Here is a 22031-nt window from a genome sequence, read left to right as displayed (position 1 = left end):
GCAGCAAAAAGTTTGTTGACTTAATTTGGAGAACATGCTTGGTGTTTGCTTGGGAGTTTGAAGTGGGCTTCCAAATGACATTGGAGACACCTAAAAGACTGCATGACATTCATGCCTTGTGGAAAAAAAATCTTGTGTCTGCAATTCTGTTTTTGTTATGTAAACAGGGCAAAACTAAAATCTATGTTGGGAAAATAATAGGATCAGCTCCATCTACAAAAAGGAAAATGTATGTACTTGGGATAATCCTCTTTTAGACCAATTAATTAATTAATATATTTTTCCAAGAATTTAAGTGCAAAGTATTCATATTAATTCTATTTCCAAAGATGGAGAAATAGCTGTGCTCATTTTAACTTAAATATTTGGAAATGATTTGGGAGTACATTTTAAATGAATTTTGAGTGGACTTGATTTTTCCATATGTAGGCCAATGACACAACAAAGGTCTTTTTGTATTCGTTACAGATGCCCATTGTGGCACAATAGTTTATTCAAAATTTATTATATGCTGTCAACAAACAGATTTCAACTTTTTTTTGATAAATAGTCCCTGGTGGGGGTTCAGTGTTCACACTAGGGATGTGATAAGCAATTACAGGACAGTAGGTGCACACTTCAAAGAGATAAACCCAGCATCAGAAATGGAGAAAACAAACTCTAGATCTTACATAATTTATGCTCTGGTAATTGAATTTCTATGAGCCACCCTTGGCACAAACAATACAATCTCCAACCAAATTACTAGACAGCTCTTAGCTCAAGGTCTGCTGATAGTTAACCCTCTCCCACTCAGCTGCTGAAAACACCCACTCAACATTCTTCTGCAGCCAAAGGGATTTTTGTTTTTATTTCCGTTCTTAGCTTTATGTACTTTCCTTCCTCTTCTCTCTAAATCCCTTCATGTTAAGAGGAAACCTCTTGTAAAGAAGGGAATTAAAGGATCATGCCTGTGGCATTTGAAAATTCACTTTATGATTCAGCATAGAATGGTACAGAAGAGTGAATTAATTTTCCTGATTTCCTTCCCTTTCGCTCCCCAGACTGTACCACTCAACCATACACAAGTGGTAACTTACAGTTGCCAAACCCAACGTGGGAGGAAACCGGGATGTGGGACGAAACTCACATTGTCACAGGCCGAACATGCAAACTCCATACACACAGCATTCGAGCTCAGGATTGAACCCAGTTCCCTGGTGCAGTGAGGCTATGGCCCTCTGACCTGAGCTACCGTGTTATCCAACAACACAGATACCAAAAATGATGTTACTCTTTTTCATAGAAACCATAGAAACTACAGCACAGAAACAGGCCTTTTGGCCCTTCCTGGCTGTGCCGAACCATTTTCTGCCCAGTCCCACTGACCTGCACACGGAACATATCCCTCCGTACACCTCCCATCTATTTATCTGTCCAATTTATTCTTAAATGTTAAAAAAGAACCCACATTTACCACCTCGTCTGGCAGCTCATTCCATACTCCCACCACTCTCTGTGTGAAGAAGTCCCCCCTAATGTTCCCTTTAAACTTTTCCCCCCTCACTCTTAACCCATGTCCTCTAGTTTTTTTCTCCCCTTGCCTCAGTGGAAAAAGCCTGCTTGCATTCACTCTATTAATACCCATCATAATTTTATATACCTCTATCAAATCTCCCCTCATTCTTCTACGCTCCAGGGAATAAAGTCCTAACCTATTCAACCTTTCTCTATAACTGAGTTTCTCAAGTTCAGATAGTTCATTTTCAGATAGTTACTTAATTTGAATTTGAATTCCCCAGATGAGAAGCAGACCTGTGTCTTCAGTTCAATGGTGCAGGTTTCTGTTTATTCGCTCTGTAAATTATCCACAATGCTATTGTCTCTCAATCCTTGCCCTTGTGTTGTGCTTGGATGGTAGGGTCATTCTCATCAAGCTCACATTGGTCTGTTCTGGTAGAAAAAGCCAAGAGATTCTTCACAGGTGATACTTTTGATGGACAGACAGCTGTCCAATAGCATTGATTGTGAGTCATCATGATGCCTGTGGGCCTTTGTGACCCCAGGTTATTGACAGTGGCAAGGGAAGAGATTGCTAGAGCCTTGACCAAAATCTTCATGTCCTCTCTGGCCACAGGCAAGTTCCCAGACGACTATCGAGTAGCTAATGTTGTTCCATTATTCAAGGAGGGAACTAGGCATAATCCTGGAAATTATAGACCAGCGAGTCTCACGTCAGTAGTAGGGAAGTTACCAGAGAGAATTCTTAGGGATAGAAATTACAAGCATTTCGAGAACCGTGGCCTAATTAGGGAGAGCCAGCATAGCTTTGTGCAGGGCAGGTCATGTCTTATTAGCTTGATATGACTTTTTTGATGAGGGTGATTGATGAAGGTTGGGCTGTGGATGTTCTTTACATGGATTTTAGTAAAGCATTTGACAAGGTCCCTCATGGGAGGCTCATCCAGAAGATTAAGATGCATGGGATCCAAGATGAATTGGTCACCTGGATTCAGAACTGGCTTTCCCATAGAAGACAGGGGGTAGTGGTTGAAGGGACTTTTTCTACTGTAGCTGGAGGTCTGTGACTAATGCTCTTCCAAAGGCATCTGTACTGGGACTGCTGATGCTTATGATGTATATAAATGGCCTGGATGAAAAAGTAATGGGTAGGTTAATAAGTTTGCAGATGATAGGAAGATTGATGGTGTTGTGGATAGTGTAGAAGACTGGCAAAGAATACAGCAGGATACAGATCAGTTGCAGGTATGGGCAGAGCAATGGCAGATTGAGCTTCACCCAGACAAATGTAAAGTGTAGCACCTTGGTAGGTCAAATATAAAGAGGCAGTACACTGTAAAGGGAAAGACCCTTAACAGCACTGATAATCAGAGGGATCTTGGAGTCAAAGTTTATAGCTCCCTAAAAGTAGCTAGAAAGGTTGATAGGATGGCTAAGAAGGCATATGGCAAGCTTACCTTTATTAATCAAGATACTGAATTCAAAAGACAGAAAGTTATGTTGCTTTTGTTAGGCCACACCCGAAGTATTGCATACAGTTTTGGTCACCCCATTATATGAAGGATGTCGAGGCTTTGGTGAGGGTGCAGAAGAGATTTTTCCAGGATGCTGCCTAGATTAGTGGACATGTGTTATAATGAGAGATTGGACAAAGATAGGTTGTTTTCTCTGGAGCGGTGGAATTTTTTTTTAGATAATGAAGACACGTAGTCCTCTTTTATTGTCATTTAGTAATGCATGCATTAGGAAATGATACAAAATTCCTCCGGTATGATATCACAAAAACACAGGACAAACCAAGACTGAAAAAACTAACAAAACCACATAATTATACATATAGTTACAACAGTGCACAATACCATAACTTGATGAAGAAAGTCCGTGAGCACAGTAAAGTTCAAAGTTTCTCAAATATCCCACATCTCACACAGAAGGGAGAGGGAGAGGGAAGAAAAACTCTCCCTGCCATGCCGACCACAATCCGACTCTGAGTCATCCAAAAACTTCGAGCTCTGATCAGCTCTCCGACACCGAGTACTGAGCACCATCTCTGTCCGAGCGATTCGACCTCTTTCTCGGTCGCCAAAAACAGGCAAGGCTGGGGATTCTGAGGCCTACCCTCCGAAAGATTCCCTACCACACAGTAACGATAGTAGCGAACGGGTGTTTCAGAAATTTTTCCAGATGTTCCTCTGTGCTTTCACGTCTATCCCCATCAGATCAGAAATTGTCCACGGTCCCTATTTAACAGATACGACATCATTTTTCACCAGAGAGCTGCGCACGCATGGTGCACTGCCATCTTCTCCTCCCGCCTTAATTAAGGGGATACCTGATAGAGGTTTATAAGATTATGATAGATAGGATGGATTTTTTAAGTTCATTGTAGAAGTCCTCCTTGGCCACATTTGGTGCTGGTAGATTTGCAGTGTATGTGTTGATGATCGGAGTGAGCTTCTCCCACAATAGACTAAACTAGACGATCATGAAATGTTCATTTAACCCCTGAAAAATGCTGATTTGCTATGGTAGCTCATTCTTGATAGCAAAACCCTTCCCATAAAGACAACAACACACAGAATGCTGGAGGATTTCAGCAGGTCAGGTTGCATCTATGGAGAGGAATAATTCTGATTCTCTTCATCAGACCCTTCACGCATTGCTTTTTGTTCACTTTCTCCAGAAGATGAGTCCATGATGCTGCTCGTTGAGCCGGCTACCTCCTGCGCATTGCTGTTGCACTCACGGCAGAGAGGCAAATGTCAGAGTCTCCAAGTCCCTAGGATTAAGGTCTGTTGCTATTGGCATTAGCGACCAGAGAAGAGGCATTCCGTTCTGATGGAGCATGCCTGTCTGATTTCGTTTAATGAGGGATAGTTGCCTTGTGGACAACGCACTGTGGTCTTAATTCAGTGACAAGGGGGACAAGATGAATGGAGGAAAGGCTCTGCTGCAAGGATACTAGCACATCCACGAACACACACACACACACACACGCAGGAGATGATGAGTAGGCACTGGAAGTACTTGGATGTTCTGCTGTGGGCAGTGGAATGAGGGAACAAGCCCACAGGCAGTCTGTCAGGGAATGGCCCTCTGTGGGCTTGTTCCCTCCCAAATGTCTTTTCCTATCATTACTCCTGTACATTTCCCTTCTACAAATCTTCAGTGAATTTCTCTCTCCTTCCCTTAACATACTTTCTCTTTTGTTTTCGCTCCCCCTCCCCCCAATGCCCACTCCATTTCCAGGCATCTGTTTGAAACTACCGTATCACATCTTTAACACTTCTTGGTTCTGACTCGAGGATCTGAATCTCTCGTCCAGATGAGGCAGTTAGCTGTGAGCTAACATGCTTGCTGGTGCCCTGCTTACAAACCTTTTGCTTTCTCTGTGCAGAACGTTCAAAGGGAATAATCAAGTTGAAGTCAGTCTCAGTATCAATAATGAGACTTCATTGTCAATGGGAGATTTTCAACAAGGATGCAGAATAAACAGTAGCCATGAAACACTGAATAATGTTTACAAGTTAACCAAATGACTTGCATGCTAAAAACTACAACTTCTGAATTTCCTGACATTCAGAAACATTCAAGAATAAAATGTGAAACTATTAAAACAGTGAAAAATTAACACTGTATTTAAGTTTGGGGATTCGTTGCTACATCTACGACCAATCTATTGAAGAAGACGGGGGTGAGGGGTCACTCCCTCCAACAAGCAATCAAGTCCTTGTCAAATGCAGCAGAAGAAAGCAGCAATTGGATTTGGATTAAAAGGAAAGACAACAACTGGGCTGCAAGATGAAGACAGGAGGTATGGAACTGAGGGGGATGTATCTGGGACGCCAGGTAGCACCATTGAGTCCTCTGGAGACATCGTGGGCTTATCAACGAAACGTCAAAGAAGGAGGGTGCCCACCTGATGACCCCGATGACGTACCTACCCTCCCTCCTTGTCACCACTCCAAGCCCTCTGCCAACATCGAGAGTGCCAACTTACCATAGGGATTGAAACATCAAGTCCTGGTAGCTCTACTGCTGATGACAACACTGTTGGCTGAATCAAAGGAGGTGACAAATTGGCATATAGAAAGGAGACTGAAAATTTAGCTCAGAGGTGCCACAACAAGCGCCTCTCAATTAACATCAGCAAAACCAAAGAGCTGATTATTTATTACAGGAGGAAGAAGCTGGAGGTCCATGATCCAGTCCTCATTTGGGGAATGGAGATGAAGAGGGTCAGTCACTTTAAATTCCTTTGGCTTTAACAGATCAGAGGATCTGGCCTGGGATCAGCACGTAAGTGTCATCGCAAAGGCGGCATGAAAGCACTTCTACTTTCTTAGAAGTTTGCCTAGATTTGGCATGTCATCTAAAACTTTGATAAACTTCTATGGATGAACAGAGGAGGGTATTCTAACTGCTTGCATCATGGCCTGGTATGGAAATACCAATGCCCAGAAACGGGGTATTATTATATTGGATGACCCATCTTGGGCCCAGCACGTAGATTCAATCATAAGGAAAGCGTATCAGTGCCTTTTTTTTCCCTTAGGAGGTTAACGAGGTTTGGCTTGTCACTGAACACACTCAAAAAAAAAATTCAACAGGTGTAGAAAGTATTTGTTGAAAGTGTCCTTGCTCGTTGCATCATGGTCTGGTATGGCAATCTGAACGTGCAGGAATCTAAGAAGTTGCAGAGCAGTGGGCTTAGCCCTCCCGACTATCCTCGCTATCAGTCATATCTACAGAGAGCACTACTAGAAGGAAGCAACATCATCCATCTGGACTACTCCATCTTTTCAAGGCTTCAATTAAGCAGGAGGTACAGAAAGCTGTACTTCCACCACCAGATTAAAGAACAACTATTTCCCTTTAACCAACTGGCAAAATTCTAATAACCACTACAGTTTTGCAACACCTTGACAACTCTGATCATTTTGCACTAAAACAGACTTGGTTTTCTTTCCCATTCTAATTGTGTTTTATTTGTAAAAATTGTGTATAATTTATGTTTATTTTTCTTGTGGGTGTCTTTTTAAATAAGATGTTATACGCCTGAGATGCTGTAGCACGTTTTCCCACTATACCTGTGCATGCACGTATGGGTGCATATGACAAATTCAACTTTGGCCTGGTGTGGGATGTTCCAATGGACAACAGAGAATTCTTGCTAGACTATTGCCATATAATTTGTGCTCTTTTGCTAGTTTGCATAAAGGGCCCTGTATGTGCTGGTGACGGCTGCCAGGATTTTGGGAACATTAGTATCAGAGATGCAGATGGAAATCTTGAGCTTGCTGGAACTTGCCTAGCTGGATTCTGCACTTTCCTACACAAACCAGCCAGCAATTTTATTTCTGTCTCCACAACTGCTGACTAACTTCAGCATCTCTTTCAGTTTTACAGCATCACCATCAATAGGCTAGAAAACTTTGAGTAAAGCTCAACTTTTACCCAAAGGACAAGGCAACTCTGGGATTCTGGCTTTCTCTCATACCTTAAAATAAATTATGTATGAAAGTTGAAGAAATCTAAATTGTACAAACATGCAAACGTGAAGTGAAAATGCCAAAGTAGTTGAATACAGGTTGCTGAAGGTGTAATTATATCCCCAGTGATTTAATTTTCATCAGGAACATGAAATATTTAATTCTTATAACATTTTAGATATTCTATATAACTTCATCAGCATACACTCCTGAAGTTAGAAACCGTTTCAAGTACTTAGTTCCACACTACATCATTAAACCAACATACCTTTGAACACAAGAACTGTTACTGTGTGAGAAATATGCATTCCAGATCCACTTGCTCTGGATATTTTCATGTCTAATAGCCAATGAGATATCAAGCGGCTTGATGTCAGCACTCCTCTGTGCTCTTTGAACCTTAATCCCTCTGAACGCACTGCCCTCCACACCAATCCAACGTCACCATCAAGCCTGCAGAGATAGGGCGTTGCAGTGTGGTGGATTGACCTCTGTCTTGCTGAGGTCAGGTGGCAAGTATTAGAATTCTTCCTATTACTTGCCTCTTGAAAAGGACCACCGTCAGAACCATCAGGCCATTATCTTCCACATCATCACCATCTTATCAACTCTGGAGAACTCCCAACCACTGCCACCATGCTCATAGTTCCCTTACCCTACAATGCTCATTTCTACCTCCTACCCAAGATCCACAAACCTGACTGTCCGGGTAGGCCCATTGCTTCTGACTGCTCCTGCCCCACTGAATTAGTGTCTGCACACCTCGACTCCATTTTATCCCACTTGGTTCAGCCCCTTCCCACCTACATCTGCAGCACCTTACATTCTCTTGAATTCTTCAACAACTTTCAATTCTCTGGCCCTGATCCCCCGTATTTTCACTGTGGATGTCCAGTCCCCACACAATTCTATCCCCGATCAAGGAGGCCTTAAAGCTCTCCACTCCTTTCTCAACAACAGACCCGACCAGTTCCCCTCCACCTTTGGCGAAACTGGTTCTCACCCTGAACAATTTCTTTTGGCTCCTGCTGCTTTATCCAGATTCGAGGTTTAGCTATGCCTGCCTTTTCATTGGTGATGTGCCACAGCCAATGTTCCAACCCTAGCTGATGCTTCCCAAATCTTTCTGGGCTACACTGACAACTCCATTGGTGCTGCTTCATGCACCCATGCTGAGCTTGTCAATTTCATCAACTTTGCCTTCAGCTTCCATCCTGCCCTTAAATTCACTTGGTCCATTTCTGAACCGCTCACCCTTTTTTTGATCTTTCTGTCTCTTTCTCTGGAGACAAACTTTTATAAACCCATGATTCCCATGATTATCTTGACTATACCTCTTCCTACACTGCTTCCTGTAAAAATGCCATTCCCTTTTCTCAGTTCCCAGGATGAGGCTTTCCTTTCCAGGACATTAAAGAAATCCTCCTTCTTCAAAGAATGGGGTTTCCCTGTCTCCACCATTGATGCTGCCCTCACTCGCATCTGCTCCATTTCCTGGACATTCATGCTCATCCCATTTTCCCATCGCCTTAACAGGGATAGAGTTCCTCTTGTCCTCACCTACTGGCCCAAGAGCCTCTGCATCCAATACACCATTCTCTGCAACTTCCGCCATCTTCCCCAGGACTCTACAACAAAATACATTTTTAACCTCCACCTCCACCCCCACCCCCCGCCCCCATCTGTGTTTTCTGCAGGGTTCGCTCCCTCAGTGATTCCCTTGTCAATTCATCTTTCCCCACTAATCACTCTCCTGGCACTTATCACTGTACGCTCAGAAATCATTCACCTCCTCCCTCACCTTCATTCAGGGCTCCAAACAGTTCTGCTAGGTAAGGTACCACTTCACCTGGGGTCATCTACTGTATCCAGTGCTCCCAATGCAGCCTCCTCAACATTGGTGAGACCTGACGTAAATTGGGGAACAGCTTTGTTGAATACCCCTGCTCCAACTGCAAAAAGCAGAGTTCCTCGGTGGCTAACCATTTTGATTGCTAACCCATTCCCTTTCTGACATGACTGTCCATGGTGAGGCCACTCTCAGGTTGGAAGAGCAACACCTCACATTTCATCGAGATAGCCTCCGACCTGATAGCATGAACACTGATATCCCCAACTTCTGGTACTTTCCTCCTCCCTCTTCAGCTTCCCTCTTCTTCAATTCCTCAAGCTGGCCTCTCACCTCTTCTTCTCACCTGCCTATCACCTCTCCCTGGTGCCCCTCCTCCTTCCCTTTCTCCCATGGTCTACTCTCCTCTCCTATTAAACTTCATTCTTTTCCAGCCCTTTGCCTTTTCTGTCTATCACCTCCCAGCTTCTTACTTCATCCCTCCTTCCCCACCCACTTGGCTTCACCTATCATCTTCTAGATTGTCCTCCTTCCCCTCACCACACCTTCTTATTCTAGCATCTTCCTCCTTCCATTCCAGTCCTGATGAAGGGTCCTGGCCCAAAACGTCAACTGTTTATTCATTTCTGCAGATGCTGCCTGACCTGCTGAGCCCCTCTAGTTCTGTGTGCTTGTCTGACAAGTGTTTCCTCACCAGGAAGGGCTGTTTGGGCTCCTGAATGGTGATGGTGTAGCACGGGGGAAAGTGCCAGGAAGGAGATCACTGGGGAGTCATGTGTGATCCCTATGTAAAGCAGTGGGTTGGGGGGGCGGTGAAGAAAAAAATGTGGTTAGCTGTAGATCCCGTTGGAAATAGTGAAAGTTACAGAGAACGATGTGCTGGCTACAGAGGCCCGTGGCAGTAGAGGAAGGTAAGAATAAGGGGAACCCTATCCTTGTCATGACAGCATGAGGGTATACTGTGGGCAGATTTATGGGAAATGGAGCAGATGCAAGCAAGGGAAGAATTGATAAAACAGTATTTTGAACATGAAATGCAGCATTAATCTCAATGGTTTTCATCTATCATGAATCAGTGCTGACAATATAATAACTTCAGGTGAAACAACTGGCTTTGGAAATACTGTGCTGGATTGTCTAATAATTGAGCTGGGTTCCAATCACAGCTTCTCGCACAATTTCCTACAATTCAGGAAATCCTGTACCATGCATTTCGCAGTTACAAATCCTGTTTTGCACCAATTATTTTTCCAAAGGAACAGTCTATTCAGGATGATTTGACAATGAAACGGCATTCACACGCTTCTTCCTCAAAGGCCCGCATCATTCCATTATGACCTGTCTGAAAAGAGGTCAATGCTCATACAACAAGAGTTATTATATTATTGTTAGAAAGAGAGGCACCAGCAGGAGCACAGTAGAACTGCCTTGGAAATGGTGCTTATCTGAGACAACATTCAGCTGAGAAACTGATTTCCAGCAGCATATCAACATCTTTACATTGAAAATTGTTTCCTGTTTCCATCCGGGGGTCAGTGTGGACATGGTGGAGGATTACAAATACCTGGGGATAGGAATTGACAATAAACTGGACTGGTCAAAGAACACTGAGGCTGTCTACAAGAAGGATCAGAGCCGTCTCTATTTCCTGAGGAGACTGAGGTCCTTTAACATCTGCCGGACGATGCTGAGGATGTTCTACGAGTCTGTGGTGACCAGTGCCATCATGTTTGCTGTTGTGTGCTGGGGCAGCAGGCTGAGGGTAGCAGACACCAACAGGATCAACAAACTCATTGGTAAGGCCAGTGATGTTGTGGGAATGGAACTGGACTCTCTGACGGTGGTGTCTGAAAAGAGGATGCTGTCCAAGTTGCATGCCATCTTGGACAATGTCTCCCATTCACTACATTATGTACTGGGTGGGCACAGGAGTACATTCAGCCAGAGACTCATTCTACCGAGATGCAACACAGAGCGTCATAGGAAGTCATTCCTGCCTGGGGCCATCAAACTTTACAACTCCTCTCTTGGAGGGTCAGACACCCCGAGCCAATAGACTGGTCCTGGACTTATTTCCTGGCATAATTTACATATTACTATTTAACTATTTATGGTTTTATTATTACTATTTAGTTATTTATGGTGCAACTGTAATGAAAACCAATTTCCCCTGGGATCAATACAGTATGATTATGACTATGAAAATTAACTCATATACGTAACGTCTAACATCAAATGACAGAGTTCCGAGCATAATATTTATTTTATTTACTCGATATCTTGAAAGTTGTAGCTTTAATCTATGATTAACCTATTTTCCTCCTCCATACTTCCTGTAATTTTTGCACAAAATACAAATAGTGCAAAGAGCAAATACAGCTTTAGTCATCAGCATTCTTGTTTGCGATTACATTTTGGAGATTGTAGCCTCTCGCTCGGAGCTGGATTTAAGACAGGATGCAGCTAGAAACTAGATTGCCCTCTAGTGCTCAGCCAATCCTGTTGTGTTTCTGCAAAAAGCTTCTCATTTATTGTTTTCCAAAATAAGGACATTGTTTTGTTCAGTACTTACTGTAATTTGGCACCAAACACAGTGGAGGCCGGTGAGACCCTGGTAACATTTAATGCTTTTATGGCATTTATCACATTTGGTTGGCGAGTTTCCTTCCACCCAAACATGCTGCATAACCTTGACAGGAAAGGAAAATGGAAAAAGCACAGAACGTTTTAAAAGATCAGTTACGCAATTTAATCAAAACCTCATAGAATATTCTATAACATTCACAAGTGAATCTCAGTCTAAATTAACTCAACAAATTAAATTACTTCACTGACATGAAAAGGGCAATCTTTTCAGAATGACTATGTGTTCAAAAGTAATCTGCAAAATTACCACCTTCTCAAAAGTCAGTCATAACAATTACGCTTGGGGTTCAGGTTAATTTTAAACTCTGAGTTCTTTCAGGTGTGCAAACTTTTTACTGATCAATCTGCAAGAGCACAAAGGGATAGGGAGAGATCACAAGGTCAAACTTACAGCTAGGCTTCTTGAACAAGTTTTCAAATTTGATGGGTGCTTCATTTCTGGCATGGGAGGTACACGAGGACCTAAGGAGGGCTGGGCCCTCAAGCTTGCTCCACCATTTAATGTTTATTGTCATCTGACTGCACATATATACAGCCACATGAAACAATGTTCCTTCGGACCACAGTGCACCCATAAAACGCATATCACACACAGCACGTAAAACAAAATATTACCACAAATAAGTTAACAAAATGTAATTCAAAATATATGTAGTGAACTGCACAGGTTAACAGTAAACTGTAAACAATTTATTGTCCTACTGACAAGCCCTCAGTGGTGGCAAGGTTTGTTAGTCACAGAGCCTGAGGAAAGAAGCTGTAACCCAGCCTGACAGTCCTAGTTCTGATGATCCTGTACCTCCTTTTTTTTTAAAGATTATGAAGACACGCAGTCCTCTTTTATTGTCATTTAGTAATGCATGCATTAAGAATGATACAACATTTCCTCCGGTGTGATATCACAAAACACAGGACAGACCAAGACTGAAAAAACTAACAAAACCACATAATTATACAACAGTGCAACAATACCATAACTTGATGAAGAAGTCCATGAGCACAGTAAAAAGTTCAAAGTCTCTCAAATGTCCCACATGTCATGCAGACGGGAGAAAGAAGAAAAACTCTCCCTGCCATTCCCAACCATAGTCCGACTCTGAGTCATCTGAAAACTTCGAGCCTCCGATCAGCTCTCCGACACCGAGAACTGAGCGCCATCTCTGTCCGGATGATTCGACCTCAATCTTGGTTGCCAACAGCAGGCAAAGCCGGGGATTTTGAGGCCTTCCCTCCGAAAGATTCCCGACTGCGCAGTAACAACAGCAGCGAACTGGCGTTTCAGAAACTTCTCCAGATGTTCCTCTGTGCTTTCACGTCTATCTCCATCAAATCAGAATTGTCCACGGCCCCTTTTTAACGGATACGATATCATTTTTCACCGGAGGGCTGCGCAGGTGCGGCGCGCTGCTCTCTCTCCCCCTCCTTCCTGATGGTAGTGAGTCAAACAGATTGTGGGATGGGTCGTAGGGATCCTCAACAATGCTTTGGGCCTTTCACCTACAACGCTTCTGGTAAGTATCACAACTGGGAGTGGGGGTGGGGGGGGGGAGAGGGAAACCCCGGTGATCCTCTTAGCAAATTTTACTGTCCTCTGCAGGGTCCAGCGGTCCGATGTCTTACAGCTTCTGTACCACACAATGATGCAGCAAGACAGGACGCTCTTCAGCTCCACTTTCCTGTACTAATTCCATTGTCCTCAATTCCTTCTGCCCCTCAAAACCTACCTACCTTTCTGGGATGTACTCAGCAACTGAACCTCTAAAGATTTGCTATCCTCTAGGTGAAGGTATATCCATCTCAGATCTGAATGGCAGACTCTGACCTTTGGTCCAACAGTCCACACCCTGCCAAGCCAAAAGTGAGTTTTGTATATTTCAATGAGAACTTCTCTTATCATTATAAACTTAACAGCATCAACTAGATTGCTTAACCTCTCCTCATACAACAATGCTGCCACCAAGAATAAATCTGGCGAAGCACTCCTATTTCCTATGTGCTCTTTTAACAGAAATCTTCTTTCTCTGTCGGCATCTACTTGAAAACCTTGTGATACAGGTTAACAGGTCCTGGGGACTGATCACCTTTCATTTGTTTTAGTTTCTGCAATGTTAATTCTTTTTAATGATGCTGTTTTCTTTCAACTCCTTATATACCCTTGATGGAGGCGTTCACTACTTCTGGGAGGTCCACTGTATCTTCTGCAAAGATAGGCACAGAGTATTTGTTTAATAGCTCTACCTTGCACAGACCTTTGTCAATGGTCCTATAGCCTGTTCAGCAAACAGACACTGTTGTGTCAGATTGGGGCTGCAATCTGACACAGCAGCAGCAGCCCTACTGAATAGATTCCAGACAGGGCAAAACCTGCACGTGCCCAACTGTACAAAGGGAGCCTTTGTGATAACACTTCATAACAATCTGGTCAAGGTTTTGAAAATCTTGTCACAAACTTTCTTTACATAAGTATTCACGTTAAACATCTCTCAAATAAGCAGCATAAGTACCCAACATTTGGAAATAAATATTTTGATAAATTAGCATAAAAAGTTAACAGTCACAAGGTCCAGATTTTTGGAGCTTGAGGTTTGTGTGGGGAACTTTGCTCAAAGGTTTTCTCAAAGCAGCTAACTTATTTGTTCCAAGAAACATTCACTTTGAACAAGGTGTCACTGCATTACTGAGCACTCATTTTTCAGATTTTCTGGTACCTGGACATAAAAAAAGTTCATAAATTCTACATACACTGTGGGTGCACAGGAAAAGTGTACTTACATTAGTATTTCTCTTGGATTTTACATATGTGCTTATACACGATGCAATATCTTTGGAGACACATCTTTCATGGACCGTGTATTTGCAAACTGAAAACAAAATGGAGGAATGTTAAAGCAGTTTCTTGTCCTTTATGCACTTCTCTAATGATAGCATTACAGACCACTGTATTTAATAACAAATTACTTAATTTGATTAATCTGAAATTGTGTATCTTTTCACCTCTGCTTAATTTGTTCTTAAGGATACTCAGATTATTTTAAACAAATCTACTTTCAATTACCAAAGTAAACTGCATCTATTTAATTCATACAGTCTTTCAATAACTGGTTTAATAGCTTCTACAAGACATAAACAATTGGGAAACTTCAAAAATGATTTTCGATTTGCAAAAGAAAAGACTGGGTATTGCCTTCTTAATTTCAAACCCTGGTTCATAGATTTCTTAAAAATACTTGCATTTTGGAGGTTTTTAAAGCTATAGATCCTTAGGGTATATATCATAACAGTTCACTTTGGTAATGGGACCTCTTGACTTCTAAGAACATTCATTTATCTGTCCATATACTGTATCTCATCAAATTTAACAAAATAACTCTGCAAAAAAAACTATAACATCCCCTCATCTGTCTCCCTGTCTGCTAGAGTAAAGTAAGCTTGCCACATCATGACTCAGTCAATTTATTAAATGGGGGGTGGGGGGGCGGGTGGCGGGCAGGCAAATGCACAACACTTATTCATCTTGCAGAAATTCAAATTCTTTTCACTTGTCTGGAAATGTCAAAAGTAAAGCTGGTCTTCCTGCATAAAAATGTATGTGAAAATACAGCGATTTACATTGTGTAACAGCAACAGGACCTTGGATTTTCTCTGTAACTCAACAAGCTCATAGTGATTTCTTTCTAAAGTACAATTACAAATTCCTTTTTAAATATCCCAAACCAAGAGGCATTAAACATGATCTCTCATCTAACTAGTGGAATTTAGCATTCAACAAGAGCATTTATCTACATAAATACAGCTGCTAAAGTATGTGCTGTTAACAGTCCCATACGCTGCTTTCTTTGAATGTCTCATCCTTTTATCTTTAACAAGTTATATGGTATATTTCCCATTCAAAAATAATTTACATCCTTTTTATTATTATGTTTATCATAACTTACAATTATGTAAATAATATTACATTTAAATAACATTTCTTAAAATAAAATTATATTACAATTTGTTATCACATTCTAGGATTTCAAAGTATGACCTATTCAAAAGAGCTTTGGAATGCTACAATATTGAGCTCTTCAGATAAATTCAGAGGGGAGATAGGAGATTGGTAAGTGTATTTACTCTATGGGGGTTGTCAGAATTTACTTTACTGTTTGTGGGTAGTTAAAGCTAATTTTGCAACTAATTAATGCAGCACCTCCATTGAACATATTGCCAGGGAATAAAAAGGAAGGAAGTTGCCTTTTAAACTCACAAGAGAGCACAGGCCATCAACTTTTTGCTGTTGATGTTTCTGTAGCAGGCAATTTCTTTTTTACGAGGTCGAGTTGCTAGCTCAGTGCTCAACCCAGCACGGATGGAAAGCGTGCCTAGGGAGCCAGGTGGGTTTGAACTCGGGAGCCTTCTGATGCCACTACACCACCAGCTGGCTTATTGCCAGGGAATACGGAGAGAGAAATGAGCACTGTGATCATTCGAAGTGATCAGTTCATTAAGTATTGGATAGGCTGGCCCTCAGCAGCAGCTGGCCTCATCAAGAAAGACTTTGTGCTGGGAGAAAACTAGTCCGACCCTGCGGTGTGAGGTGGCTTGGTAGTGTAGCGGTTAGCGCATCGCTGTACAGCGATTAGCAATCAGGGTTCAATTCCTGCCACTGCCTGAAAGGAGTTTGTATGTTGTCCCTGTGACTGCGTGAGCTTCCCCAAGTGCTCTGGTTTCCTCCCACATTCCAAAGATGCACAGATTCATTGGTCAGTTAATTGGTCACATGGGCAGAGTGGGCTTGTTGGGTGGGAAAGGCCTGTTACCATGTTGTATCGCCAAATACTTTAAGAAAATAATTAAATCTCCTGACACTCAAAGGCCATTCCACCACCTACAAGGCACAAGTTAGCAGAGTGATATAATACTCCCCCCTTGCTTGGAAGAGTGCATCAACAACCCTCAAGAAGATTGATGCTGTCCAGGCCAAAGCAGGCCACCCAATGGCACGACATCCAGCACTCCATACGTTTGCTCCTATACCTGGTAGGTGCATATTTGCCTCAGTGACTACTACCTGCAAAATCTACTGTTGGTAATTTGCCCAGTTCCCAAACCTATGACCCGTAGCACTGAGGAAAAGAGCAGTAAGTACCTGGGAACACCACCTCCTCCAACTTCCCTAGATCAGGCACCATCCCTAATTCGGAACTGTGTTGCTGGTCCTTTCTGCTTTATTCCTGGAGCTCCTTGCCCAAGAGCATTATGCGATACCTTCACCAGAGTGACTGGTGGTTCAGGGTAGCAGCTCACCACACCACTACCTTCTCAGGGGCAATTAGAGTGCTGACCTTGGCAGCAGTGCCCTGAGCATTAAATTAAAACAATTACTTTATCTTTACATTTTCAGATATTTTTAATTAAAAGAATTTAATATATCTGAAAATGCATAAATAAAATGAGAACTGAGAATTCTGAACATTACATCAGAGAGAACTGCATAAATACGTACAGAAAGATCAGAACTCAAAGTTGAAACACAGACCCTTCCTCTAATTGCATTTGCAGTTGTGTATTTACTTACAAGAACAACAAAGGCCTTGTTTTCTAACACCCAATAGGATTGTCAGGCAGAAGTTGCAGTAGGCAGGCTTGTTGAAGTGTTTTAATCGCCAAGCATGTTGACCGTCATCTTTCACGTTCTGCAGTAAGGCAAAGATATAAAGTTAAACAGAATGGATTGAAGCATACAATTGAAATGAGAGGCTCTTTAATTAATCTTCATGTACATCATTTATTCATAAAATAGTAAATCACATCTGAGATAATAGGCAATACCTCCTTTGGAACAAAGTAAAAAATCCCAGACAGACTTAATCCTTTTTGTTATTCCATGTATCTATACCATTCCCCTGTGAAAGCCATTATGAATCAGGTACCTCATTCCAAATCATGGTCACTCGTTGTGTAAAGTTCTTTCTCATCACCACTACTTTGTTTACCAATTACACTAAATCTTCACTCCATGACCATTGACCCCATAAACACTGGAATCGGCATCTCGGTATCTCCTTCATCTGAACTATGATTTGACGCTCACCTATCAAATCTCCTTGCCTTCCCTGCTCCAAGAAAAACAACTCTACCTTCTCCATCTTCTATACACATTACCACTCTGGTAAATCTTTCTGCATTCTTAGCCTTCATATCCTTCCCCAAGGTATAGCAACATTTGGATACGATACTTGAATTGAGGCAGGTCTAGACTTAATTTTTCAGAGATAGTGTACATTCTCATCAACTGCAAATTATTTTTGAATAAAATTCTTTATTTTCACCACCAGTATCTATTTAGCATTAAAATTTCATTTTCCAGGAAATCCTGCAACAAACACATGTGAACTCCTAAGTCCCAAACTTTCTGAAAAATGCCCAACAGGAGTTGCCAACTGGTGTCTGGTGCTGGATCCCTCAATAAGTCCAGAAGTGAAGCACCAACTTTCCAAAGTTTCTTCAGTAGTTAAACTGAGCACTGAACCTGCACCATTTCAACCCAGATGCCCTGGTAAGGTGATCATTAACATTTTTGAATGCTTGTGAATTTTTTTGCCATTCACAAATATGAAAGCTGGCTCAGCTTAGAAGTCTGCACAACTACCTGTAAAAGCATTCCTTTGCTTTTTGAGGGCTTGCCCAATCTTGCCTGTTGCAGTGGAAAACCCTGCGTTCCACAGTCCTTTGCAGATCAGCGGGCTTAGTTGCTGCTTGAAAGTCCACACAGGTACAGACCTAGCAGTTGGGGAAAGCAGCTTGGCTTGGAACTCAGGGAATTCTAGACATCACTGCAGTGCTATGAGCACTGAATCCCGGGAACCTCCACTATGTAGTTCATTCTAATCTGGGAAAACAGCCAGTCACCACAAGCCTGTTTTCCACCTCCTTTTTAACAAATCACCAGAACATCTGGACAGCAAAGATGCATACATCGGAGTGATTTTATTGACTACAACTCAGCATTTAGTACCGTCATTCCCTTAAAACTAATCAATACGTTCCAAGCCCTTGGCCTCAGTACCTCCTTGAGCAATTGGATCCTGGATTTCCTCACTTGTAGACCCCAGTCAATTCAGATTGGCAACATCTCCTCCACGAGCTCCTTAAGCACAGATGCACACATGGCTGTTTGCTTAGTGCCCGGCTCTAATTGCTTTACAATTATGACTAAACACAACTCTAATGCCGTATATATTTAAGTTTGCCAACGACACCACTGTTATTGGCCAAATCAAAGATGGTGACAAATCAACATTTTGGAGGGAGACTGAAAATCTGGCTGAGTGGTGCCATAACAACAACCTCTTTAATCAATGTTAGCAAGACCAAGATTATTGACTTCAGGAGAAGGAAATCAGGGATCAGAATCAGAATCAGGTTTATTATCACTGGCATGTGACATGAAATTTGTTAACTTAGCAGCAGCATTTCAATGGAATACATATAAGAGGAGAAAAAAATAAAATTTAAAAAATAATAAATAATTCAACAGAATATGTATATTGAATATATTAAAAAACATGCAGAAGACAGAAATATTGTATATTAAAAAAAGTGAGGTAGTGTCCAAGGGTTCAATGTCCTTTTAGGAATCGGATGGCAGAGGGGGAGAAGCTGTTCCTGAATCGCTGAGTGTGTGCTTTCAGGCTTCTGTACCTCCTACCTGATGGTAACAGTGAGAAAAGGGCATGCCCTGGGTGCTGGAGGTCCTTAATAATGGACGCAGCCTTTCTGAGTCACCACTCCCTAAAGATGTCCTGGGTACTTTGTAAGCTAGTACCCAAGATGGAGCTGACTAGATTTACAACCCTCTGCAGCTTCTTTCGGTCCTGTGCAGCAGCCCCACCCAACGCCCCCCCAATACCAGACAGTGGTGCAGCCTGTCGGAATGCTCTCCACGGTACATTTATAGAAGTTTTTGAGTGTATTTGTTGACATGCCAAATCTCTTCAAACTCCTGATGAAGTACGAAGGAGTCAATTTTAGAAAACTGAGCACATTTATTTTTCAACATAGTCCCCTCCTACAATTACACACTTGGTCCAGCGGTCGTGGAGCGTACGGATCTTGGACCTCTAGAAAGTGTCCACAGATGGCTGATTGACAAGTTTGTGGCCTAAGGTAGAAGATGAGTTATACAACTCTCGTTACATGCACACGTAGTTCAACTCTTTGAGTGATCATGCAGAAAGTTTGAAGTTAATAACGCATCTTCTTTTACTTTAGGCCATGAACTTATCAATCACCCCTGATGAGTTATTAAATTCAAATTTTCAGTATAATCACTCAAAGAGTTGAACTGCATGTGCATGTAATGAGAGCTGTATAACTCAGCTCCTTCTACCTTAGGCCACGAACTCATCGATCACCCCTGCTGTGGACATTTCCTGGAGGTCCAAGATCCGTATGCTCCACGACCGCTGGACTAACTGTGTAAATGTAGGAGGGGACTATGCTGAAAAAGAAATGTGCCAGGTTTTCTAAAATTGACTCCTTCTACCTTAGGCCACAAACTTATCAATCACCCTTCATATAGCCGCTGTCTTGCCTTCTTTATAACTACATGAATATGTTGGGACCAGGTTAGCTCCTCAGAGATTTTGACACAGAGGAACTTGAAACTGCTCACTCTCTCCACCTCTGATCCCTCTATGAGGACTGATATGTGTTCCTTCGTCTTACCCTTCCTGAAGTCCACAATCAGCTCTTTCGTCTTACTGACATTGAGTGCCAGGTTGTTGCTGCGGCACCATTCCACTAGTTGGCATATCTCACTCCTGTAAACACTCTCGTCACCACCTGAGATTCTACCAACAATGGTTGTATCGTCACCAAATTTACAGATGATATTTGAGCTATGCCTAGCCACACAGTCATGTGTATATACAGCATAGAACAGTGGGCTAAGCACACACCCCTGAGGTGTACCAGTGTTGAGAGTCAGCGTGGAGGATGTGATATCACTAATCTGCACAGATTGTGGTCTTCCAGTTAGGAAGTTGAGGATCCAATTGCAGAGGCAGGTACAGAGGCCCAGGTTCTGCAACTTCTCAATTAGGATTGTGGGAATGATGGTATTAAATACTGAGCTATAGTCGATGAACAGCATCCTGACATAGGTGTTTGTGTTGTCCAGGTGGTCTAAAACCATGTAGAGAGCCATTGAGATTGCGTCTGCCGTTGACCTATTGTGATGACAGGCAAATTGCAATGGGTCCAGGTCCTTGCTGAGGCAGAAGTTCAGTCTAGTTGTGACCAAACTCTCAAAGCATTTCATCACTGTTAATGTGAGTGCTACCAGGTGAGTCATTAAGGCAGCTCATATTAATCTTCTTAGGCACTGGTATAATTGTTGCCTTTTTGAAATACTGTAAGTGAGAACTTCTGCCCATAGCAGTGAGAGGTTGAAAATGTCCTTGAATACTTCTGCTAGTTGGTTGGCACAGGTTTTCAGAGATTTACCAGGTACTCCATTGGGATCTTGCGCCTTGCGAGGGTTCACTCTCTTTAAAGACAGCCTAACATCGGTCTCTGAGACAGAGATCACAGGGTCATCAGGTGCAGCAGGGATCTTCACAGCTGTAGTTATGTTCTCCCTTTCAAAGTGGGCATAGAAGGCGTTGAGTTCATCTGGTAGTGAAGCATCGCTGCCATTCATGCTATTGGGTTTCGCTTTGTAGGAAGTAATGTCTTGCAAACACTGCCAGAGTTGCCGTGCATCTGATGTCGCCTCCAACCTCGTTCGAAATTGTCTCTTCGCCTTTGAAATAGCCCTCCACAAATCATACCTGGTTTTCTGGTACAGGCCTGGGTCGCCAGAATTGAATGCCATAGATCTAGCCTTCAGCAGACGATGTACCTCTTGGTTCATCCACGGCTTTTGGTTTGGGAATGTATAGTATGTCTTTGTGGGCACACACTCATCCACACAGGTTTCCAGGATCGAAGATGAATCCCTGAATACAGTCCAGTCCACCGATTCAAAGCAGTCTTGTAGGTGCTCCTGTGCTTCCCTTGTCCATACCTTCTTGGTCCTCACTACTGGTGCTGCAGTCTTCAGTTTTTGCCTATACTCAGGGAGTAGCAGTACAGCCAGATGATCAGACATCCTGAAGTGAGGGTGTGGAATAGCACAGTAGGCATTCTTGATGGTGGTGTAGCAATGGTCCAGTGTGTTGTTTCCTCTGGTATTGCAAGTGAATTGTGGATGGCAATTGCTTAGTGATTTTTTTCAGACTGGCCTGGTTAAAATCTCCCAAAACGGTGGTGGAGGTGTTAGGGTGCGCTGTTTCTTGCATGTTAATCCCATTGCTTAAATCATCTAAAGCCTGATTGACATTGGCCTGAGGTGGCATGCATACTGCTACCAAAATGACCCTGGAGAACTTCCATGGTAGGTAAAAAGGACGGCATTTAACTGCTAGATATTCCAGGTCTAGTGAGCAGAATTAGGACAGCACCGATATATTTGTGCATCAAGAAGAGTTGATCATGAGGCATACTCCTCCACCTCTGCT

The 22031-nt window shown here is 42.5% G+C and overlaps 1 protein-coding gene across 5 annotated transcripts in view; it reads right to left on the bottom strand.

The window, feature by feature from the left end:
- LOC134348459 (diacylglycerol kinase beta) overlaps window positions 1-22031 on the bottom strand; it is a 579084-nt gene that overhangs the window by 270653 nt on the left and 286400 nt on the right. For all 5 annotated transcript variants that reach the window (XM_063051878.1, XM_063051881.1, XM_063051880.1 and 2 more), the window contains 3 exons: window positions 17045-17162; window positions 14260-14348; window positions 11414-11530 (listed from right to left, as the gene is read on the bottom strand). In XM_063051878.1, coding sequence (XP_062907948.1) covers window positions 11414-11530; window positions 14260-14348; window positions 17045-17162 — 324 coding nt within the window. The remainder of the gene's footprint in view (window positions 1-11413; window positions 11531-14259; window positions 14349-17044; window positions 17163-22031) is intronic.

Source organism: Mobula hypostoma, chromosome 6 (genome assembly GCF_963921235.1).
Source record: "Mobula hypostoma chromosome 6, sMobHyp1.1, whole genome shotgun sequence".
In the NCBI taxonomy this organism is placed as follows: Eukaryota; Metazoa; Chordata; class Chondrichthyes; order Myliobatiformes; family Myliobatidae; genus Mobula; species Mobula hypostoma.
The sequence above is the reverse complement of the archived record's forward strand: the minus strand, read 5'-3'. Positions and strand labels throughout refer to the sequence as shown.